Raw genomic sequence first — 25314 nt, 5'->3', positions numbered from 1 at the left:
CTAGTCTGTTCATATTTGCGATAGTAAGAAATGGATCCGCATGTTCGGAATACAGATTATGACAGATTGCTTAAATAATCTGTCAGAATCGTGGAGTAACTCAACCCATGTTTAAATCGTAACCGGGTTTCAAGCAGAGAATCCACAAAATTCCACAACATTTTCAAAACTGCTCTCTTTTGAGTTTTATTAATGAAGTTAATGCTTTACAAATCCCAAATAATATATTTTTAAAAGATCTAATTAAGCATTACAGACTCGTTCAGTTCATGTTTCTAATCTTGTAAACGGCGCTGAGTCCTAAAAAAAAAACAGCGAAAAGGCTCCGAATCGGACACCAACTTCAGCGACGAAAGACCTGTAAGGACTGACGCCTCGGCGTTGAAGGTTTAATTTAGCTCCGACGTCTCTCCTGCTCGCTGCAGTCTCTCTACCCTCTGATGTAACGATTGTTTTTACTCTATCATAGGGAGGGAGATAGTTTTTTTCCCCTGGCTTTGCATGAATGTTACGGGTCGCTTCTTCCCTCCTTCCAGTGTTTTTTTTTCTTCTTCTTCTCCTTCCTGCACATAGATGTATTTGGTGCGTCTTGTTTCCTCCTCCAGTAACGCATGTCTGTGTGCCGTCCGCTTCCCTGCGCTCTCAATAGATGGTGCAAGTCAAAATGTCCAAATCGCCCGTAGACCCTCTGTCTGCTGTGGAAACCGGCTCCCAGTCGCATTATTTCCAGGTAAACCCACTCACTCACTGCAGCTCCGTCCTCTCCGGACAGGTTGTTGGTAGAGACCGTGTCAGATGCTACTTGTTGTTCCGTTTGAGGCGCCGTGGTTTGGCAGTCTTGTACTTCTGTCCTCACCTCATCTTTCAGTAAAACCGCAGATTTGATTTTATTTTATTTTATTTTTTTACCGGAGCCACAGCATCAGGCTCAGACATGGAGGCTTTAATCCACCCACACATTGAAAAATGAAATAAAATAAAAAATAATCAGACCTGCTGCTTTTTGGTCCAAACTCACACATCAGGCCTTTCCTTTATATTGATCTTTTATTATTTATTTCTGTGCGGGGGGGGGGGGGGGGGTTTCTAGCCACGCATCGTCTACAGTAACGCAGAAAAGCGCAGCAGCAACATGACGGGATTGCAGCTTTTTGAATCAGGTCGCGGCTCCAACTGCAACCTGTAGCCTGAAACCAGAGGCGCTTCATGTAATACTCGGTGGGGAGAAGAACCTCTGCGTCTTCGCGACGGCAAAATCTGAAATATGTTTTATTGACATTAATTGATGACCACATTTAGGCGAAGTAGTGATGGAAACATGCATGATTAAAACTTAACCGATGAGAAAGACTCAAAATAACCACAAACCCTGCAAGAAAATGTGCATGTTACAGACTGTCACAGCGCCTTTCAGGCCGGACTAAGATTTTATGGGGCCCAGAGCAGAATCTGACATTCGGGCTCAGTTTCGCATTCTGATTTATTTGAAAACTGTCACATTGTGTTCTACATGCAGCAGCGGCAGCTATACAAAGGTGTAGTAGAAATGATTAAATAAGAGCCAGCTGAGGCATATCGGAGTTCAATGGCTGCTTAAAGGTTCCCCCACCACCAGGGGGCCCCAGAGCACCAAGCTAGCATGATGTAATTTAAATATATATTTAAAATTACAGCAATTTTCATGTTATTTTTATAGTTTAGACAAAGAATAGGTTAATTTCTTCCCGCTGTTGCCACTTTTGGGAAAATATAAGATATTAAACTTGTTTAATTTAGTGTTTATCAGCTGATGTTGCTTTCAGCTAATTAAAATAAAATGACACACTTAAATACCACAAAATATTGGTATGATGTCAGCTAATCACAAAAGATGCTAATGATAGCAGGTGTGTTAGGAATGATGAAGCATCTGGTTGTTGGCTTGGGGGGCCCAAATAAAAATCTGCTTAGGGCCCCAAAAAAAGGCTTGGACCGGCCCTGAGGGAAATTATATTATTAGTCTGTTTCTTTTGAGAGTCTGTAGAAGGAAAAGGATTATTTTGCTTATATGTTGGGACAGCATTTTTAAAAATATTGTTTCTTATTTTAAACTTTAGAATTAATGGTTCTTCTGGTAATATTCAACTAAAGTTTTGTCATTTTGGTATTTTAGAGTAATTCAGACCAAAAAATATTGTAATTCATTGACACAATTCTATTTTGAATGCAATGCACAAGTTGTAGAAATGATAGGATTCAATTAAATTGTGTAATTTTCAGTATCCTATGAAAAATGTAAGCAGTGTTTAATTTTTAATCTTCAGGCAGATTAGTTGGTTTATTTCTTATTTTTTATCACTTTTGTGCAACTTCTGGCCAATTTTGCTTTTACATCCTTTCACATTCAACTGTATTTTTTATTTTTTGTTGCATTCATGGTCTTTTGTATTGTTACGTATCTCTTCAAATTAACTTTGGCAAAAAACTGGATATTTTTTTCATACAATTATAGCTTTTTTAGTCTATCACAAGTGTTAATTTAGACATTGTATCAATCGATATATCTATTTATTTTATGTAAAACATTATAAATGTATTGTTAATAAAATAAATTCCCAGCACGATGGTGCAGTCCTTTTATAAGGAATCTGGTTATTATTTTTTTAGGAATGACTCAAATGAAACACACACTTGTATGATTAATATGCTGAAAGTTTTTTTTTTCTCTCTACACAGCTGCCCAGGAAGTTGCCTAAACGTAAGAGTCGCTTCAAACGCTCAGATGGCAGCACGTCCTCAGACACGACGTCCAGCTTCATCAAACGACAGGTAAAAGTTTCCTGAATTATTAACAGCAGAGTGAAGAAACTTTTTCTAATAAAACCAGTAGTATGTGTTTATGCCTATTTTTTATTTCTAATGTAACAGCATTGAGTTTTAATGGTCTGGATTTGAAATGTCTGCTGTTGCAGATGTTGTTTGTGTCCAGTAGAGGGCAGCAAAAAGCTTGACAATGGAGGAATGTTGCTCTGAAATCCCAACGCAGCCCAGAAATTTTTAATTAGTAATTTCAGGTCAGACACTTTTAGAAAACTAATTTGGTGCTTTTGTGTTATTTAAGATTTCTGCTGTGATTAAAATAATATTCAGGTTGAAACTGTTGTGACAAGTTGCTTTGGAAGAAATATTTGTTCACATCTCGCTTTAGAATGCGTGTCCGGCCCATTGCAGCTTTTTATGTGGCCCTATAGATTCTAGACTAAACTCTAAGTGAGCTTAAATATTATATTATCACTCAAATTAATGCAATTTTTATCTGTTTACTGCCAAATTGTAACAATCAGTCCCCCCCAGTTTCTAGAGAAATGTGGAAATTCACAAGAAATCAATAAACCTCGGCACTTTTTTTGCGCTAATTTTAAGTTTACTGCAGATTTTTCTCAAAAATTGTCAAAACTTTCTTACTTGTACTAAACAGCTGCCTCAATCTTATTTGATATCAGATTATAGTCCATGATCTACACAACGAGTAATAAAAATCACATTTACCGTTATAAATAACCACAAATATTGTAAATATTTCCAAATTTGTTTGATTTTTATAGCAAAAAATCATTAAAAGAGTCACAAAATCCTGGAGGGCCTGAAAAGATGTTCAATAATATTTAATTTTAAGAATTCATTGATATTTTAACAGGTTTTATCGATACATTCGGCTCTACCCGCCCATTAAGAGCATTCATGATTTTGATTTGGCCCAATACAAAAATGAGTTTGACACTCCAGGATTAGAAGAAGCATTTAACTTAATCTGACCTTTTTAAACAAATTAAACTGCTTTTAGAGTCCATCAAAGATTTGATATTGGAGTCCAGTCATTTAATAGGGGGCTGTGCAGACAAAGTGCAACCTAAATCATCACAGCCTACTTTCCTCAATGTGTGAAAGAGGACAAGTTGCATTCAGTAAAAGAAACTAGTGGCTAATGCAGGAAATAGTCTTCTGCCAGAGGGCATTTTAATAAGAAAACTAGACTCTGAATGAGTATTGGAAGCTCAAATATTCTTTTTGTTTTACTTTTCTTGGTCTATTGAGACTTAACAAGCAATTTACTCAAAAAGTGATCTGTTGCATTTAGTTTCTTTTAACTTCTTCCTTCAGTCGCAGCTCATTTCTGTCAAACTTCGGTCCTTTTTCAGACCAGGGCCCTTGTTTTTTCCTAGCAATGATCCTAACTATTTAAAAATTCCCAGCAGTAGTGCTGTTGAAAATCTCTGAATGTAGAGACAACTAGGAATTACAGTATGTTCTCATTGGTATCTTCTAAAAATATATATTGTTGTTTTAGTCCTTGCAGTCAAAACATTTAAAATATTTTCTTATATTCTTCAATGCTGTCTTAATAAAAACAAATTTTTTCACATTAAAACCAGAAACCTTTGTTTATTCCACTAAAGTTCATTCTATTTACAAAAACAAAGCAGTGCATAATTTTGAGATGAAAGAAAAATGTTTAACAAATAAAACTGTGAAAAGTACGATGTACAAATATATTCAGTCCCATTTACTCTAAAATCTCTATGAAATAAAATAAAAATATAAGCAGAATTTAACTGTGTCAAGTTTGGTGGAACACAACAGACACGTCAGAGATAATTTGTCAAGAGTTTTATTACAAGTTTATATCATAAAATATATTCCAATCTTTGAAATGTTGTTTGTGTATTCAATCTGCCGCCTTTGTCCACAAAAGTTTGGTGAATTCAGCTGTTTAGTTGGTCTGAAACATTCATAAACTGTTGTGTTGTGAATTTCTTACTCTCGGAGGGTGTGTGTATGGAGGAACAGATTTGTTGACACAATCTGCCATCAATGTCTCCACCACCAGATCTATAGAAGCATAGAAGGAGCTGCTCCACCCTGCTCATTCTATCCAACTTCATCCGGTTTATCTATCCCCAATTTTAGTTTATGAACCTGAAAGATAGGGAAAAAAACACCACATGACCCAGATACAATCAAAAGAAACATAAAATATATTCGGTATTTCACATGCTTTTGTCCTGGTTTAATGCTTAATCCAAGTTCTGTTCAGTTAAATATTAAACCCATGTTCGATGAATCAGTCCAGTCCCAGAGAGCCCATTTCTAAGTGATGGTTTTATTCAGGCCTTTTTTTCTCGTTTTACACAAACATGACTTTCAGACACTGTGTGAAGAGTTTTTTAAGCCCTGAAACGTCTCATTTTGCTCATTTTTAAGATCACATCACATTATGCTCTTGTGTGTAGGAACACAACAGGACTGAAAAAGCAGTTTCATATTTCAAATAAAACTTGGAAATGTGTTCAGAAAGCCTGGAGAATTGTTCACAAATCCACAGTAAGAGATTACAAGAAGGATCCGCATCGGCTTGTTAAGAAATTTATGTTCATTTGAAAGTTTTTCATGACATCCAGAATCGTTATGAAGTGGTACCCGTTAACGCAGGGTTTTCCAAAGTGCGGCCCGGAGGCTGTTTGTGGCCTCAGTGTTGATTTTCTATGGCCCCCAACTGCAATTCAAGAAGAGGACAAATTTGTCCCCCAGCAAAGATGATTTATAGACATGGTGACTATTTTATTTTAACTGGGACAGAAATATAAGAGATTAAAAAAAGTTAGGCACAACAGAAAATATCGTTCTTTTAGTAAACACTGTTTTTGTATTTCCTTCAGTAAGTCTGACCACATTTATTTTGACTTTAATGAATCCAAATCTGCATTTAAATTAATTAATCATGACCAAATACAGACTCAATTTTGAATGTGCAAACTCAGTATATTTCTTTTTTATTTTTTAATTTGCTAATTTTATTCAAAATTATTTACAAGTGTCCATCCAAACAATATATTTCTTTTAATGAGGCACAACTCGTTTTCAGGTTTTGCCTCAACATTTATATTGCTTTCCTTTAAAACAAAAATTGGACTACTTTGTTTTACTTAGATATTGCTTCCTTAGATTATGTTGATCAGGTAAAGAATAACTAACACTTTTTTAATAATGGCTTTTTTAAAAGTTACTAGTCTTGGTTTGCAAGAACGTTTGACTTTATGATGCACTAACACCTGCCTTAAGATTCAAAATGCTCACATTTTCTTCTGAGAATGTAAGAAACGTTTAAACGAGGAGAAGCAGCATTCTGCTTCTATGCACCACAAATCTGGAGCAAACTTCCAGAAAACTGTAAAACAGCTGAAACACTGACTTCCTTTAAATCACAACTAAAAACCAACCTGTTTAGAGTTGTATTTGAAACGAAATCAGTTCCGAGTTGAATGATGGCACTTGATTTAATGTAATGTTTTGATTGTTGATTCTATGTTGCATGACTTTGTGTTTTTGTGTTTCTAATGATGTAAAGGACTTTGAAATGCCACGCTGATAAAATGTGCTGTACAAATAAAATTTGATTGATTGATTAAAAAAATACATCAGTTTCATATAAGGCAGTGCTATTATTAATATTGTTATTGTTATATGTTATAGGTAATGTGGAGCAGTGTAAGAGTGAAGCAGAATAGGAAAAGTGCTGAGCGGGCGTTTCCTTCAGCAGAGACATTAGTTATCCCGATTTGAGTGGGAGCTTAATGAAAACCTCCAGATTTCCAGGGAATGTCGTACAGCTTCAAATATTCATGGTGAAGGCCGATGTGATGCTGATGTGTGGGTTCAGTGTTCAGACAAGCTCCTCCAGTGTCTTCCCAATCATTCTCTTACCTCCACACACACACCCGCACACACACACCACCACCTTCTGCTCCCACTGACAAAGGCTTTCACACAGAGAGAGTAACATTCACACACAGAGCAGATAGTTTCTTGCTTGTGATAGGGGTGGGGTGTGACTATGGAGGAGCAGCGGAGTATGACTCATTTCTGCAGCAGGATACTGTATGGATACATGTGTTAGATGTAGGACATGAGCAGGAGGAGAAATCTTAAGGGAGGCATCGATAGCAAGAGCAGTTTCACCCGATTCTACTCTCGGCCGCCGCACGTTCACTCGGAATCACGGAATAATAAATGAGAGTGATGTAAATTTGAGGAGGTGGGTTTTATCAAGTGACGCAAATGCTGCGTTGGTTGTTGTGTTGTGATGTGAGGATGTGGGGTAAGAATAGAAAAGAAGGTGTTGCCAGTTCCTGCAACACCAGTGCAGGTCGTCCCTTTTTAGGGAACGGGACACAGCGCAGTCCGTCTGCATCCAGCAGGTAGTGTATAGAGAGGGAGGGACCGGCAGCAGCAGCAGCATCATCATTAGCTGAGTAAGTATGAAGTATTCCTGTCAAAGATTCCCGTGTTGTCTTCCATCACCTGGTCTCCCTCCCCTCCTTCAGCGGGGCTTTTGTTTCCTCCTTCCCTGCACCTGTTTTACTTTCTGGTTGCAGTCCGGCTGCATGCGCTCTGCACAGGCTCTTGCAGCCTTTGGTTGATCGATTTTACATACAGCGCGGCTGATATTAACAGAATGATTTATTGCATGGTGCTTTTGAGTCCAGTGGATTGTTAACACAGAAGCTGATGGCTAATTTTTTGGGGGGGGATGAATGTTTGGTTTGGGATTTTGGGGGTTACAAACCTGATTGTGGTTGTTTCACTTGATTTTGACCAGTCTGCAGAAATAGAGGCTAATTTTGTAGCTTTTAAGTCATTTGATCATGCAGCAGATGTTTGAGCGTTTGTGTTTCTTACTGTGGTTTTTAAGTCTGATTTTTGATTTTGACAAATTAACAACAATTGTTTTCTGAATAAAAATCCGAAAAGCGTGGCATGTATTTGTATTCAGCCTCCTTTACTCTGGCACTCCTAAATTAATAATAACTCACGCAATCAGCTGCCTTCATCATCTGAAAATGTTAAGGGCACAGCAGAGCTTCAGAAAACTAATCCACACATTGGAATGTGATGGCAGCATAATGCTGTGCGGATGAGGACAGGGAAGCTGGTCACAGTTACAGGACAATGGATAGAGATAAATACAGGAAGGTTCCAGAAAAAAAAAGCTTGCTAGCATTCCAGCTGGAAATTAACCTACAGATCAAAACATATTCATTTGTTTAAGTGGCCTAGTCAAAGTCCAGACTAAATCCAAATGAGAATCTGTGGCAAGAATCTAACATTGCTATTTAAAGATACTCTCTATTTAATCTGACAGTTTGAGGGAGCTTGCAAAGAGAAATAAGCAAAGATTTCAGATTCAGGCATCCAAATCTGATGCAATCTAAAACATTTTTTTTTTAAACCACGCATCACTTTCTTTCCACCACAATCGTATGTGCTACTTTGTTTTTGGTTTAATTATATAAAATCCCAAAAGTTTGATTGTAATGTGAGAGTCATGAATGCTGTGTTTCAATAGAAAACAAAACTGTCCAGCAGAAACGGTGACAAAATTCAAATTCAAAAATACTGTATTAATCCCAAATGGAAATTAAATTAAAATTAATTTAAAAATGGCATAGTGTTCAAAATAATACAGAAATATTGTCCTTCTTGCTACAACATACTGGAACAAACCTGGCGGATGATCTGGTATAGTATTTATTTACATCCGTATTTTACTATTTGTGGAAGTTTTACTTTAAAAAACTAGAGAAAAGAACAAAAACATTATTGTTTTCTGATGCCTTGGTTAACGTTCAATGAAGTTAAATGCTCTCTACAGCTTCCCAAGTGGTTCAAATGTTATTGGTTGAAACTATAACAAAAATATTATTCATTCAAACAAAAAAATTGACCAGACTTCTGAGCTGAGTGTGAACATCTTGCATGCTGAGGTGAGTGAACCTTTGTCGGTGCAGATGCTGCGTCTGCACTGATGAAGTAATATCTTTATTGGGTCACTGTTGTGATATTTGTGTTGCATTTTGTACCAGTAGAGCATATTTACTGTATAAACAGGTCTTTCTGAGCATTTCCAGAAAACACATAGGAATGTAGATTTGCTGGAGAATAAATAGTAAATGCTGCAGGTTCAGAAATGAAGACAGAAATTGGTGGAATGCTATTTATTCTTTAAAAAGCATTCATTTTTATATATTATTGCTTAAAAAGCATCACTTAGGCACTGTTACTGGGGACCAAGATCTAAAATTCCCTCAATACAGTGAATAAATATTGAGGGTTTTTTTTAAAAATCCTTACATAAAATTGTATGAAATGTTTTACAGACAGGAATACGTCTTGTACATTTCACCAGTCAGTCACGTCCACCGTCGCTTAGATCTAAGGATAGTTTACATTTTGAATAAATAAGGACTAAATAATTCTTTCGGAGCCAACATACCACAGCAGATTTATGCAGAAACTACTTGGTGAAAAAATGTAGATTTTTGCTGCTCTAAGACAGTTCAGCTGAAGTTGAATGAGGATGGAAAGATGCTCTTACTTATGCAACTGGGGGATTTCAGAAAGTTCAGAAAGTTGGAGGGAAGACATTTTAAAATAAGAATTGTTATTTTTTTATTAGAAATGTAATCTGTTTTTCAGTTATTATTGTAAAACATAAGTTAAAATAACTTATTGAAGATGTAGAAATTGCTTTTGTTGTCTCACAAGAGGAGAAATTCAGGGAAACATTATTTGCTGTGCTCTTCTCTTCTTTATTATTGGCTGGCAGTCAAATTTATCAAGCTGTTTTGTTCATAAAGGTAAAAGTAAATATCTAAGAAAAGCTCATAGCTTCATAAGCAGATTTGTTTCCTCTTGGTTTACAGACAAATCATCAAAACAGTGAAACTAGGGCTGGAGTTAAAGTTTCATCAGGATATTTTGTGGTACGTTTGTGATAACGATAAATGCGATGATAAGATCTATTTGTTACTTCTTTTTTAGGTAAGTGAATGATGACTGTGACTGTGTGTCACAGCAATTTTAGCCCCACAAACACAAAAAATGCTCTTGAAAAACATTCCCATTTGTAATGTACTTCATTTATTTTTGGGTTTATTGGTATTTATTTATGCTCTCATTGAACTGACAGTGTAGAAATGACTAAAAGTATCAATCCTGACAATAAGGACAGTTTGGTGGGGTTTTAAACGTGATTAATTTGAATTTAGTGTGACAGCAATAAATCATAATTCTTATGATGATAAGAATATCAAGACAAATGGTATGGGAAAACGTCCAGCCCTAATTGGAGCTTTACCTGTACATGTTTTCTAGTATTTATCTGGGGAAATGCATACAGACACTGCAAAATCACAAAAGTATTTGTGGCCTAGTTTCAGTGCAAATGCGTTGCTACACTTGAAATAAGACAAAACTAACTACCAAGGAACTTTTCATCAACAAATAGGAGCTTCTTTTAATGAATAATTTTCTAATATTAATGAAAAAGAAATAATCAGCCAGTGAAACAAAGACATTTGAGCCACATTATGTCATCATGTCTTGACTTATTCACTTATTTCTTGCTGAAAAGTCTCTTTTAAGTTAGTTTTGTCTTATTTCAAGTGTACTGAGATATTTGCACCAGAAACTGGACCAAAAAATACTTGGTAATATTTTGTGTTTTTGCAGTGAAGTAACAGAATAACTCCAAATACAGAACCCTGTGTAACACCATACATGGCTTTGGTATGACCAGATGATTCAGCCACAAACTGAAATCTGTCAGCAGTAAGCCGACGATCCAGAGTCGGTTTTTAGAGCAACCTTAAGACCTGCTGTTGATTAAGAATAAAACTTAAGCAAACAGCTAACTGGGTTCGCTCTCATTGTCTCTCTGAACTCTGTTAAGTGATTTTTTTCAGCTGTTTGTGTAAACACTGTAATTTTAACGAGATAAAGAGAATAAACTAAGATTTCTGTAAAAACCCTAATGTATTTAGCGTTGAACTCCTTTGTTGAGGAGCCGCTGGCTGGACTGCTGGATGATTTTGCCCTCTCTGGGCCCAACTAGCTGGGTGACACACTTTTTTTTTTCTCACTTGGCCCCCACCCTGCAGAGTGGGGGACATCAGTGTTGCAGCGCGTGAAGAATAATCACAGAGGCAGAGGAGGAAGGAGCAGAGTTAAATTTAGCCTGCAGACAGAGATGTTAGCAGGAATAAAACAAGACATCCTAAAAAATAAAAATAAAAAACAAAAATGAAGATGTTGCTTTTGTTGTTACAGTCTGCAATGCAGTGAAGCTTCTCCTAGATAGGCCAAGTTTTCATGTCCTGCTACTATGGTAAAGCGTTTTTTAGTGTGTTTGCATTAAACAAGTGGCCAGGAGGCCAAAGAGCAGGCTGGAGAGGTTTCCTTTGTCATCTCCAAGCAGCAATCACCTCCTGTTCTGTAAAAAACCTTAAATGTAACGCCTCTACTCTGCGCCCACTGCCACATTTATTCTGCTTTCATGTCTGTGAGGGTTTGTGAACGTTCCCAGTGAAGACAGGGACGCCGCTACAGTCAGAAATTTCACATTCATGTCTTCATCAGGCTCTAGTGCCGTGCTCCTAATCAGCCAGGTATGCAACTTTTCCTCATATCTCCGTCTCATATTTTCATTTTCTTGTTTGTCCTTTCGCATCTCATGCTTTCCCTGGAGGTTTCCTCCGCTCTTCTTCCATCTAGCCCCTCTTCTCTCCCGTTACTCGAGCCCTCCCGTCCTCTCGGTGTATCTTTATACGTTGCTCTTATCTTTCTCTCCCTCTCCGTTCTCCTGCTCACCCTCCTTTCCTCTCTGTCAGCGCTGCTCCGGCTCTGGTGCAGTGGTGCCTCGCAGAGTGCTAGAAATCACATCTAGTTATCTAACATAGATGCCAGACCAAAAAAAAAAAGAAATGAGGAGAGGTGTTCGCTCGCAGAGCTGCTGTCAATAACGCTTCGTTTTGGGTTCCACGCGAAGGTTGTTGGTGGTTCTGGTTTTTGTTTGGGAACTTCTTTGCAGATGTTGGTTAATTGGACCTCTAGAGGATCCATGTTGGCAAGATGGATGACCAGCACTGAGCCTTTACTCCCAGTGAATATAGTACCACACTGTTCAGGTGTGTAGGGCTGCAGCTAACAATAATTTTAGTTATCGATTATTTTGACACCTTTTTCTTAAATCAAATATTAGAAATATGTTAAAAGATGGAAAAAAGCAATTCACTTCCTTTTTTAAATACGTTAATAAACAGTCTCTTGCCTTAAATGACTAAGTTCTCTTGTAAGTGTGTGTACTCCAGTTACTGAGTAATCAATTACTAAATTAGTTGACGATCATTTCAGTAATCCATTAATCATGATTGTTTCAGCCCTATTGTTTTTTTTACCGGCTTTCTGTGATATTCTTAGTTTGTTCTGGGCTGATTTCATTTTGGTTTTGCTGTGGCAGTTCTTCTCACTGACAGATTCAGGACTCTCACATTCAGGACTCTGAAAAAGCATTTACCTCCTTCCAGATTTTTCTGTTCCTGCTTTTTTGACGCACTGACATCAGTGAATACAAAATGTCGTACTCGGGTTAGGATTTATGTTGTAGAGGAAACAAAACTGTCCATATTAACTTGTTAAAAGTAAATAAATACCTCCTAAAAATTAGCTTATTGTCAGAAAATACTAGTTGGCCCGAACCATCACACTCCCACTCCTGTGTATGACTGTGCTGTTAATCTTGCAACAGATTTAACAGGATACATGCCTTCAAAAAGTTCCAGTTTTGTCAATCCATTTTTCTCCTGTCTATATTCCTTATTGCTGAATAAAGACCTAAGCTGAACCAAGTGTGATCTCACTGTGATTTGGTTGTGCAGCCTTTCCCAGACTGATAGACGTCAATGACGTTTATTCTCATTTGTTCTTAAATCGCTGTGGGTCAGGGTAAGTTCTGCCTCTCTTTTAAGATTTGTTTGCCTACTTCTTGTTGTCAGACAGGTCCTACTTAAATGGTTTCTTAATTCTACATGTCTGGCACTAATCACACCTATGTATTGCTTGTGAAATTGAAGCCAGCTCTCCAAAATCATGTGGGAAATCAAACTTATCCAAATGTGAAATTTTTTTATTTTTCCAAAACAAATTCCAGTCAAAATTTCCCTCATGTATTTACTCGACATATTAGCCCAACCGCTAACCCAGCTTAAAGCTCAAACGGTTTTACACACATCATGCCTAACAACAAAAATGGTGGGTTATATGTTTGTGATGGTACTGCAGCAGCTCTACAGAAGACCCCACTTCCACTTTGCTGTTCGCCAATTCTTGTTTTCTTGTGTTTGCTGCTAACCTCATATGGAGGCTTAATGTGCATGCTTCATGTTTAGCGTCACTTACAGGTAAAAATCTGATGTTTTCTGTGTTTCCTTTGTGGATGGAAACATTTTTAAACAAACATCAACATTTCTGAATGTGTTTTTGAAAACGACAACCCACTTTAGAAAAAAAAACATTCGAAAGATGACAATTACTTACAATTACTGGGTGAGAATTGCTTCTTTTGCTTAATAAATAAAATTATTGTTTGAAAACTATTTTATGTTTTAACTCATGCTTCTCTGAGATTAAAATGTATCTTCTAAAACATGTAATGACTATAAAGTTACTGAAAAACAAATCTGCAAGAGTCTCTGCTAGCACTCTATCTTTTGTTTTCAGCTTAACGTGCTAGCCATTCCTGGGACGTGTTCTGAAACTGCTTACATTGAAAAATGATAACCAGTGTGTATTTCTCTAATGAGAAGAAGTCTCTGGAGGATAAACAGGGGAATAAAGGATGTATGTGCTGCATTGAGGGGGATGTTGGAATGGATTGGGGCCAAGCGGGAGAGAAGAGGAAGCATTGCTTCCTTTGTGCTATATTTGGTCTGTCATAAGATAGCTGGTGTGGGAGAGCAGTGCATTGTTTCATAGATCCCCACATAAATTCGGTCATGAATGCACACACATATTTACATGCACAGCTGCATGCAGACAGTCTGCAGAAGACAACACAGATGAGAGCAGCAAAAACAGCAGGTCTGTGTTTCTGCTCTCAGTTTTGCTCCTCGGAGGTTTTAGCAGAAGATGTGCAAAATGAATTAATCTCGATGTGATTGTGTCCTGACAGGGGTCGGCTGATTCGTATACCAGTAGACCGTCGGATTCAGACCTGTCAGCCGAGGAGGACCGCGAGGCGTATCGGCGTGAAGCCGAACGCCAGGCACAGCAGCAGCTCGACAGAGCTAAGGTATGACACCAGGGCCGCCTCCACACAGCTTACAAAGAGTGACGCTAATCATTTTAGTTTTAAAAAACAAAACAAAAACCCATAATGTCAGGAATTGTGTTGATATTCTGACCATGCAGAGTTACGTCTGTAACCTGCGGAATTTCTTGCATTTTTTTTTTCTGTTTTTTAACCTGTAGGAGGACAGGAAGTCTCCTGCAATAGACTTTAAAATACTTTTGTTAGTTTATAAATCACCGAACGGCTTAGCATCAAAATACATTAAAAGATGTTTTGTCATTGTATCAACTATCCAGACCTCTCAGGTGTTTTGGATCAAGCTAACCAAACATGGAGAAGCAGCATTCAGTTTTTATGCACCACAAATCTGGAAGAAACTTCCAGAAAACTTCAACAATAATGAAACGCTGTTATTTTAAATTAACATGAAAACTTTTAAGAAACATGATTACTTTTAGTTTGGATCCCAAATTTTTATGATTTTCCTTAACAATAGTAGTGCTATTTGTGTTTAATGTTTTATGGTCATGTAAAGCACTTTACATGAAAAAACACAAACACAGTGAAAAAACACAAAATCTTACCAGCTTTTTTTTGGCTAGTACAAATATCTTAGCGCACTTGAAATAAGACAAAACTAACTTAGGAGACATTTTTGACAGAGAAGCAGGAGCTTCTTTTAAATCAATAATTCCTAAATATTGATGAAAAAAATATGTGTTCCATTAGCAGACTGTTTCACTTATGACCTGGGAAACATGTCCTGTTAGAAATTAAATAATCTGCCAGTGAAACTAGTACTTTTTCATCAATATTAATGAATTATTAACTTAAAACACCGTGTGCACAGAGACCTAAAGGTATATAGGCATGAATTTTACTTTAGTTTTAGTAATCTGCTTTCCCAATTTTCACCTTACAGTTTTTAAATACTTTTGTGAGTACGTAAGCATGATTTTTAAAGTTTAATTTTAGTGTTTAAGCAGGGAAGCAAAGTATTTAACAGCTTTAGAATAATTAAGCCCAAATGTTCAGCATTTCCCATCACTGATGAATATTCTTGTTGTTTTTTTTGCTCCACAGTCCAAACCTGTAGCGTTTGCCGTAAAGACAAATGTGAGTTACTGCGGAGCTCTGGATGAGGACTGTCCTGTCCAAGGAGCTGCAGTTAATTTTGATGCCAAAGACTTCCTGCACATCAAAGAAGTGAGTTATGGCCCTCTGCTAAAGCTGATGAACCCTCTCCATGGATTGATTTGACCCTTGACCTCCTGGCTCTAACAGAAGTACAACAATGACTGGTGGATCGGGCGGTTAGTGAAAGAAGGAGCGGACATAGCCTTCATCCCCAGCCCTCTGCGACTGGAGGCCATGAGGCTCAAACAGGAGCAGAAACAAAGGTCAGAGGTCATCACATGTTTGCTTTTGTACTTCCAACATGATTTTGTTTAATAAAATGAGAGCTATGAGCCAGCATGTTGCTGCTGTTGCAGGAAAACAGGAGGCAACTCCTCAAGTTTAGGGGACATGGTGTCTGGAAGCTGGAGGACCACACCGCCATCTGCAGGTGAATGTAAGTACTACAGCCCCATCTTATTTCACTGAGATGGGGCAGTTTCTGCTGCCTCTTCTGGTTTACTGTCTTTTAATGTTATGTTTCTGTTTTCACAAGCTAAACAGAAGCAAAAACAGGTATGTCTTGGCTCTTTTCAGTGACAAAGAAGAGTTGAATTGTGCACAGTGATTATACAATACCTGGATTTAACATTGTTGGGTTTAACTTCGAAAGACTATAAAATAATGGTCTCTTCCGAACATGAGACTATGCGAGTGAAAAAGGAGATTTTTTATTTTATTTGTCCTGTAACAATAAATAAATCTGTTCTTGTTGCTCCTCCGTCCTTACCTATTTCTGGCAGGAACATGTCCCTCCCTATGACGTGGTGCCCTCTATGAGGCCGGTGGTCCTGGTGGGACCATCACTGAAGGGCTATGAGGTCAGTCTCTCTTTATTTTACCCCCAAAATCTGTTTTTTCTTCAACAAAAAACAAAAAATAACAGATAGTTCTTGATTTAAATAGATGCCAATGTGTGAAATGGGAAGAAAATCTTCTTTCTTTTGAGAATACAATTTGAATCTAAGAGAGGGAGTCCTTATTTTCAGTATCAAATTTCCTTCAAATATTAGTTTTCTGCAATTTGATTTAATTTAACACACTGATTTTCTCTTTTCCTGTTTGCATCATTCTGCTTTGTCTTCCCATTGCAGGTTAATCCTGCTTGCTCACTACTGTCCTTTCTGCTTGCAAATAAAAATAATGTACAAAAGTTTCAGACGTATAGTTTTAAATTAGTACAATGTATGTATCTGTTGGCAATCAGTAAACTACAATGTTAAAATCTGGTATGTTTGCTGTCATATATTGTAAAACAAGTGCAACCCAAGACAGAGCCAAGAGCTTTCATTCTATTGGTTGGAATTGTTGCTAGGCAGAAGTTAGTACTTTTGTCCTGTAGAGAGCAAACAGATCCTGGAAGCAAAAATCACCAGTCGAGTTTAGGAGGAAGTTTTTCTGTGATGTGAAGGAAATAAATAGAAGAAGAGAAGATATGGTAAAGTCTGGTGGGCCACCAGGCTTTACCTGTGCCCCCACCAGGCTAAGCATTGCTTATTTATTTAAGTCTTTTTTAAATGTTTGCATTTTTTAAGACTTTATAGTTGGTATTCAGGTGTAAATCTTCCAATCTTTCAATAGTACCTGATTATCAAGTTATATTTTCAAATTTCCTGTCAACTTTAAACAAAAACACGACAGGCCGCTGGATGCCCTAGTGTCCAACCACTGGGCTTAGCAAGTTCTCTGAGGGAAACCTTGATTAGGGATGATGGAGGATCTATAAGTCAAAGAGAGCATATACAGCCTTACATCTTTGAAAAGCAGAAGTAGAGCCTCCTGGACAATCAACAAGAATGCAACAAGTCATTTTTCTGCTGGCCAGTTTCTCTTCAAAAAGCTTTGTGATCCTTGTTAGACTTGGTGTCACACTCTAAGACACCAAGAAATTTTACAAGCCACCTATTATTCTTTGAACATTTTAGGATAGGTCTGTGGCCTATTCAAAACATGCACATAAAATTTTCAGAATGAGCTGTTTTAGGGTGTCTTGTCACTTTAAATCCAAATAAGCTGCTTCTGGCCACGCCCCCTAACTCAAAGTTTACACTCGTACATGAACAAGGCTGCATACAGATGCTTACGTATACAACCGTACATCTTTGAAAAGCAGAAGTAGAGCCTCCTGCACAACCAACAGGAATGTAACAAGTGGTTTTGTTTTTTTTGTCAACAACAAAACATTTGTCTTTTCAGCGGTAAAACCAGCTGGCCAAACATGCTGAAGCTTCGCTTGGGTTGCTAGGTAACGGGCTGGGGTTGCTAGGTAACCCATTGTTTGAGATTCAACAATATGGAGGTTTTTAAAACAGCTCATTTTCCAGACACCAAAAAACCTTAACTTTCTACCAAATAATGTATTCTGAAGTGCTTGTGTTGTTTTTAGAAGCAGTAGAAACCCAAATGAAAAACATAAAATTTTCTAAATAGATCCACTTTAAATGAAAACCTAGTGGATTAACTAGAAAGTTGTAAAGTCAGTTTTGAAAGATACAATTCTTCTTCTGCCAGTGTATGTCTTTTGTCCTTTCCTCTAGGTGACAGACATGATGCAGAAAGCTCTGTTTGACTTTCTGAAACACAGATTTGAAGGAAGGTCAGTAACATTTCTCACAGGGTTTTGAGTCCCAAATCCTTTTATATGTTTATTTATATTAACTGAATTTACAGGATCTCCATCACCCGTGTAACTGCCGACCTGTCCTTAGCAAAGAGATCCGTCCTGAACAAAAGACCCATCATGGAGAGGTCCAACACCCGCTCCAGTCTCGGTAACAGAGCAAACATCAACACAAAAAGCCTTTTTGCTTCAGTTATGACGTAAGTATACGCCAAATGCGTCTCATCTGTGCAGCGGAGGTTCAGAGTGAGATTGAGAGAATATTTGAGCTCGCCAAAACCCTGCAGCTGGTGGTTCTGGACGCTGACACCATCAACCACCCCGCACAGCTCGCTAAAACTTCCCTCGCTCCCATCATTGTCTACGTGAAAGTTTCCTCGCCAAAGGTTCGTTCTACTCTGCGTCATTGTCTTCAGGCTGCCTCGTCCTCTCAGGTTCCTCACAGGGTTTCTGCTTCGTCTCTCAGGTGCTGCAGAGGCTGGTCAAGTCCAGAGGGAAGTCTCAGAGCAAACACCTGAATGTGCAGATGATGGCTGCAGACAAACTCTCTCAGTGCCCCCCAGTGAGTGCTCAGAGTCTGGAGCTTTTTATCCATAATTTGCTAATTTAATCACTACTAACGATTATGTATTAATCTATATTTATCTCTATGTCTTAATTACCTCTTTTGCACCAGTTTTAATATCAATATATACATGGAAGATAAACTCAAACCAAAAGTAAAGATAGAGCCGACCATCTAAGATTCAAGTCCATAAAGTAGAAATGTATTAAGTTATTTATCCAGTGAGGACCAGGAAGTCAGGAGAAACCTCTGAGACCTAACAGACTAGCACCTCATCTAGGTATTTAAAAGCACTCTGTGCTTGTGACCATTGTAATTTAGAAAATAAACAGTCTGGACCAGTTCAAGTAGATTTTTGCCCAGATTCTGACCAGCATTATTACTCTATTGTGCAAATCCATCAGCACTTCCTGTTTTTATATTAACTACAAAAAGATCAGGTTATTACGATAATTTAACCCCCGCCGTAGAAGGGAGTGAAATTCTCTTTTAGCAGACGGTAAATTGCGAAAATAACTGCTAGATATTGAAAGTTCCAGTTGTTATGGATAAGTGGGCAAATATATTTACTCACAAGACATTTAAATAACTGTGTACAATTAAAATAAGCAAAAATATCCAGGCGGGCATTTTAAACTCGGGTCGTAAAGGGTTAAAGACAGTGTTACGTGTTTTATTTCAGGATATGTTTGATGTCATTTTGGATGAGAACCAGCTAGAGGATGCTTGTGAGCATTTGGCCGAATACCTGGAGGTCTACTGGCGCGCCACTCACCTGCCAGGAAACACCCCTCTGAACCCGCTACTGGAGCAGAGCCTGATGACCCCGCCCTCCGCCATCTCTAGTCTACAGGTAGGCCCACCAGCCCAAATCCACACCTTTCAGTCTTGGCTAAAGACTCTTGTGAAGCTGAATGTTACCGAGTGTTTTTGTTGCCATCTCAGACTCACTCATGTGTTTTGATTTGTCTCAAGTTGTCCTGTCTGTCCTCTCGCTCATCCCTGCTTAACACTTTTGCAGTTTTCTGAAACACAGGGATTAATTGAATGATCGCTTACACAATGGGGTGAGTAGTGGGGTTTATATGTTATGTATGTGCACCCCTCCTCCTCCTCCTCCTTCCTTTTACACACCTCCTGACACCTGAACACAACACGGCTGCTGAGGCAGTGAATGAACCATGCTTTATTCACTCAGATCTCGCCAGAAATGGTTTTTGTTTGCTTGTTTCTTTTTAACCGCGCCATGTATTTTGTTCTTTAATTTATGGTTTTAGGTGAATTCCTGTTTTACCGGCTTCTAGGGTGAATTCATAATGTAGTAAAGCCGCATTTCTATGTCATAACTGAGATAAAAACAACATGATTTCCCCATCATTTCATTTTTTCTGCAAAGTTTTTATCCTTTTCAAGCATGCGTTGTGAATGCTCTTCCTGCTCACAGTGAATATTAAAAGAAAAGTGATCAATGTTTAACGCAACACGTTGCTCTTCGGCCCTTCAACTTTGGCTTCAGTAAAATCAAATAAGTTGACTTTTTTTCATTTAAAAAGGTGATAATACAAGGTGGTTATTTTAAGAGTTCTGCTATATTATATTTATGCAATATTTGCATAAAATGTCTACAACTGAAGGCCTCCAATGGACAAAAAACTTTAAAAGTAATTTAATATTTTTAAGTTTGCTGCCTGTCTTTCTTTTATATTTATGGAAAGCACTCGCTCACTATCACTTTCTAAAAGTTAGATGATTCACTTTGTTCTAAAATCTGAAAATACGTACATTTTAATTTAATTTCCTTAGCTTTCTAAAATAGATGTTTAGTAAAATCTGCCTAACGTTGCGGCTTGTCCAGCTTTGAGCACCTCAGGTTTATTTCTTTCAATCTACGGCAACATATTGGTTCCAACTTTCACCACTTTCCAATTTTGTCGGATAAAGAAATTTAGTAGAATCGCTATTAATTTAGTCAAATCTTATATTTTACATCAGCAGATTTAGTTTTGAACACTTAATTCTGCATGAAAATGTGTTCATAAGGAGTAGAAAAACAGCTTGTTACCAGATTAATGAACTACTTTACCACTCAGTGACGACAGCATTTAAAACTATGCCATTTTAAATTATGCAGGTTTCTTACTACTGTTTACTTATCTACTAAATTTAAACAATCATCCAGTCAAAATAGAAGATTAATTCATTGCATACCTACTGTACAAACAGCTTAATTTAGTATATAATTACGTATTTTATGAAATTTTAGTGTTTATGATTACAACAAGTATTTGAGACAATAAAACCTTTTAACTAGTTTGTTTTTTGTTGTTTTTTTTTAGTTGGTCATATTGTACATTTTAACAAAATCCAATGCAAATCTAACTTTGAGCTGCATGTTTTTTTATTTCTTTTTTTCAGTCATTTATTATTTACCATTTCATGGAAATGTTCACTGCTAAAAGAGAAACTCAAAAAACTGACCAGGACTCAACGTCTCTCAAAAACATAAAAATATGGACTTACTGCTGGAGGATTTTCAGTCAGTTACTTTATTTTATTGCAAACAAAAAAAAAGATAGAAGAACAACTTGATATAACAGTTATTTTTTATTATAGCTTTATATAAGGAAACATGTTTTTAAATGAAAAAGAATATTTAACAATTTCCTGGCCATTGTAGCAGTTGCCCAGGGCGGCATTCGAGAGGGTGGGCATACAAATCCCAGAAAAAAACCCAAAACGTATGCGTTAGATGTGCCCTGAATACGTTTTAGTATTGTTTATATGCATATGTAGTCAATGGGGAGCTGGAATCACCTGCTTACTGCTGAGAACTGAAGTCGAACTCTTTCTGCCAAGAACTGCCACAGGTTTGTAGGAAGCTTTCTAAAAACTAGGATGTTCAGTTTTTAAATCTTTCAGTTCTCTCTCATCTCTATCAACGTTATTTGATAAAACAAATATGAAATGACTGATTAAATATCCTCTTTTCTGCAAGAGTTTGTGGAAACTTGGATTCTTTTTAGTCAATAATACGTCAGTAAGTTCTGTCTTGCTTGAATGTTTAGGAATTGAAAGAAATATTTGTTTTTGTTTGTCAGGATTATTTATGAAAGAATAACCTGGTAGAAGAGCTAATGAACTATCCAGTTGTTCTTTTTGTTTAGTGAAGGTGAATGCATTTAATTAAAATTGTGGTAAATTGATTAAAATTTGAAGCGAAATAATGAAAACAATGCCATGATAGTTTGTTTTCATGGCTTCAATTTGAATTCATAGCAGAAGTTATCAAGTTATTTGACTGAAAGTACAAATATAAAACCTGAAATGGTTAAATCTGACTGTGGCCACTACAATATATTGTACTGGCAGCTTTAATAAAGGCTACATCTTGCAAAGTCATAACATTTCAGTCTCCAAGGGGATGTAGAGTTATGATGGCTGATCATTTTATTTAAACTGAAAGTATTCTAGTAAATTTTAGCTTGATTTTTTTAGTCATTGTTTCTAATAATACAGCCTTATTGTCCAGAAAAGATGTTTAATCGAACATTAAACATTCCAGCATGGCGGATGTTTGTCTGCATCTCCTCAGTTTTGGGTCTGGAGAGGAGAAACAACTGTAGCAAAATGTAACCACTTCAAAGGGACATTTTGGCATGTGAGATTGGTGTTAAAGCATAACTTTGCTTTTTTCTTCCGAAATTTTCTAGTTTTATCAATCATATTTCTCATTAATGTGATTACTGTGAGTCATGCAAACATTGGCCTCTGCAGATTTGTTGAAATTAGGAGGTGGACAATAATTCACGAGGTTCCTGAATGACAGTGAAACTTTTGTTTCTAACTGTAACTGATTTGAAGACGTTTGAACAAAAGTTTATTCATCTATTTTCAAGTCAGTGATGCGATTGAGTTCGGTGCTTGCATGACCTATGACCTGATAAATACATAAAGGAATCATACACCAGGCTAAAATTAGAAGCAGTTCTTATCCTGTAGGATTGACTTCTTCAGATTCCTTTTCACATCCAGTATTTTACATTCCTGTCTTCTATTTGATGTCTGAGTCTTAAAGGGATTGTTCAAGTTTTTATTTGACTTTTATTTTATATTTTGAAGTAAGGTTCTGTGCAGTTATCTGTAATGGTCCCCTTTCCTGTTGTAGAAAGATGCCAGAATTGCAGTGATCTTTTAGAAAACCAGTAAAATGCAAACTGCTAGTCAGATGGATCCAATGCCTTAGCTGATTATTGCAATTTAAAACAGCTAAAAGCTTAAGATATTCATTTTTCATGGCACACATCAATAACAGATATAATTAAAGCTGCAAGCAGCCTCGGGCGGCCCTCGCAGCAAGCGCCGCTCCGGCCTATTGGCCACCGCGGGGGTTCCGGCCACCGCAGAAGCTCTCGCTCGGTTTCCAGAGCCGCAGCCCGCTCCCCACCGCGGAAGCTCCGCCGCAGTTTCCAGCACCGCCGCCCGCTAGCCACCGCAGAAGCTGTCGCGCATTTTCCACGCCCGTCCACCAGGCGACACGCGTGAATGCGTTCGGCAGCGCTCCCCGTCGACCGTCAAAAAATCTGGCGCAGATCGGTCGATGCATCGAGGAGACACAGCCGATGTATTAACTTAGGGGGCGCAGTGGAGCCAAATTACATTTCAAACCCGTTGGGCTCTTTAGAGGTGAACAAAGGTCATACATATCCAGTTTGGCGCCAATCGGATGATCCATGTGTGAATTAGAGCCAAACGTATGAATATGGCGAGGGACTGATATTCGCCATTTGGCCACGCCCACACGGTTCAGCCAGCAGCGAGCATTGACAGAGTTTATCATCCGAATCATCTTGATTAGGTCAAGAGAGCCATAAACAGAGCTTTCCAAGGAAAAAACGGCACTTCCTGTTCTGAGGGGGCGGGGCTTAGATGACGTCATAATATGATGACATAGGGTCGTCAAGGAACCCACCAGGGTCGTGCAAAGTTTGGTGCAGAAGCTATCGACCGTTCACAGTAAAATACAAGACTTCCTGTTGTCAGAGGGCGTGGCCTACGTGATGTCATCATTTGACCATTGGATATTATTCTACACAAGAGGATGATCAATAACTCAAACTTTGGTGTCTCTGTGAGTTTTTGTGTTAGAATTACAAATTATTTAATTTTTTCCTCTTTAATTCAACATTGAACTGTCATTCCGTAGGGCAATGCTGCCCTCTGGTGTCGAATTACTGAAATAATGAAACTATTTCAGTGGGCAGCAGAGGGCAGCATTGCCCTACAAACAACGAACATGGACTGTTTATTATGTAATTACACAGAAGATCTCTCTAATTCATTCTGAGGGGGCGGGGCTTAGATGATGTCATAATATGATGACATAGCATTGTCAGGCATCACACCAGGATGAGTCAGGCCAAGTTTGGTGCAGCTCGGTCGAAACATGTGGAATCTAGAAGCAAACGTATGGCATCGGCGTTACAGGTCACTTCGCCACGCCGCCACACCCAGCTGCTTCATCGCAGCCGGTCAGAGCTTGGATCCACAACACACCAACATGTCTTCTGTCTCTGGACACAGTTTCATGTTGATTAGGTCAAAGGGCTAAGATAGCGACCGTTCACAGTAAAACATGACACTTCCTGTTCTCAGGGGGCGTGGCCTAAGCGATGTCATAATTTCACCACAGGGTATTTTAGGACACCTATTGATGATCAATTACTGAAAGTTTGGTGTCTCTGTGAGTTTCTGTGCAGGATATATAAGAGTTTCGTGTTTCATGGCGAGTAGGTGAACTTTGACCCCTGGTAACCCCCCTTCAGCAAGCTCATACAGTCACCAATTTGATAACTTTAAATCAGACATGCCTTATGATCAGACTGACCGAGTTTGAAGCCGATCAATCGAAATCCCTAGGAGGAGTTCGATCAAATACGAAGGCTGTAAACGTCAAAGTCGAGGTCCAAAATGGACCTTCAATACAAAATGGCCGACTTCCTGTTGGGTTTAGAGCATGGCTCTAATAGACTTTTTTGTACGTCCTCACAAGATACACATGTGCACCAAGTTTCGTAATTCTAGGTTAAAGCATGGCTTGGGGCTGTTCATTTAAAATACTCTAGGGGTCGATATAGAGAAATTAGGCCACGCCCACCAAATGTTGTTATGAATTCCTGTCGGTGGGTGGATAAGGATCCATCCTAGTGAGTTTGGTGCAGCTGGGCCCGAAATTGTGGAATTCAGAGCCAAACGAAATTCGACGGCGTTCGCAACGCCGCCACGCCCACCTGCTTTATCGCAGCCGGTCGGGGCTTCAATCCACAACACACCAACATGTCTTCTGTCTCTGGACACAGTTTCATGTTGATTAGGTCAAAGGGCTAAGATAGCGACCGTTCACAGTAAAACATGACACTTCCTGTTCTCAGGGGGCGTGGCCTAAGTGATGTCATCATTTGACCATAGGGTATTGTAGGGCACCCCATGACGATCAATCACTGAAAGTTTGGTCCCTCTATGTGTTTTTGTATAGGAAATATAAGAGTTTCGTGTTTCATGGCGAGTAGGTGAACTTTGACCCCTGCTAATGTAACAGGTGGCATCAATGAGTCTCAGAAGTCGTTCAGGTGGGTCTCAACCAGATATTTTATTTTTGTTTTTTCTGGGGGAAGAAGGGAAAACAAATGAACAACCTCCTCAACTCCTTCTCCCTGCACTCCGACTCCACAGCAGCGCAGAACAACGCTCTCTGCTAACATTTTTTTCTCTCAGACTTAACAAAAGTTAACA

General features: G+C 38.2%; 1 protein-coding gene across 2 annotated transcripts in view; it reads left to right on the top strand.

Annotated features, from left to right (window-relative positions):
* Nucleotides 1-342: 342 nt before the first annotated feature.
* The window catches only part of cacnb3a (calcium channel, voltage-dependent, beta 3a), a 47106-nt gene continuing 22134 nt past the window's right edge, over nucleotides 343-25314 (top strand). Inside the window, exons 1-14 of one of the 2 annotated variants that reach the window (XM_028045638.1) lie at nucleotides 343-730; nucleotides 2716-2808; nucleotides 14045-14164; nucleotides 15248-15370; nucleotides 15449-15564; nucleotides 15658-15737; nucleotides 15837-15856; nucleotides 16084-16161; nucleotides 17878-17936; nucleotides 18011-18111; nucleotides 18195-18346; nucleotides 18427-18522; nucleotides 19208-19378; nucleotides 19547-19592. In XM_028045638.1, the coding sequence (XP_027901439.1) occupies nucleotides 650-730; nucleotides 2716-2808; nucleotides 14045-14164; nucleotides 15248-15370; nucleotides 15449-15564; nucleotides 15658-15737; nucleotides 15837-15856; nucleotides 16084-16161; nucleotides 17878-17936; nucleotides 18011-18111; nucleotides 18195-18346; nucleotides 18427-18522; nucleotides 19208-19378; nucleotides 19547-19576 (1320 nt within the window). In that variant the 5' untranslated portion in view covers nucleotides 343-649 and the 3' untranslated portion in view covers nucleotides 19577-19592. The remainder of the gene's footprint in view (nucleotides 731-2715; nucleotides 2809-14044; nucleotides 14165-15247; nucleotides 15371-15448; nucleotides 15565-15657; nucleotides 15738-15836; nucleotides 15857-16083; nucleotides 16162-17877; nucleotides 17937-18010; nucleotides 18112-18194; nucleotides 18347-18426; nucleotides 18523-19207; nucleotides 19379-19546; nucleotides 19593-25314) is intronic. The other variant, XM_028045552.1, reaches the window with a different exon arrangement.

The sequence above is a fragment of the Xiphophorus couchianus genome, chromosome 1 (genome assembly GCF_001444195.1).
Source record: "Xiphophorus couchianus chromosome 1, X_couchianus-1.0, whole genome shotgun sequence".
Lineage (NCBI taxonomy): Eukaryota > Metazoa > Chordata > Actinopteri > Cyprinodontiformes > Poeciliidae > Xiphophorus > Xiphophorus couchianus.
This window is presented reverse-complemented; position numbering and strand designations above follow the sequence as displayed.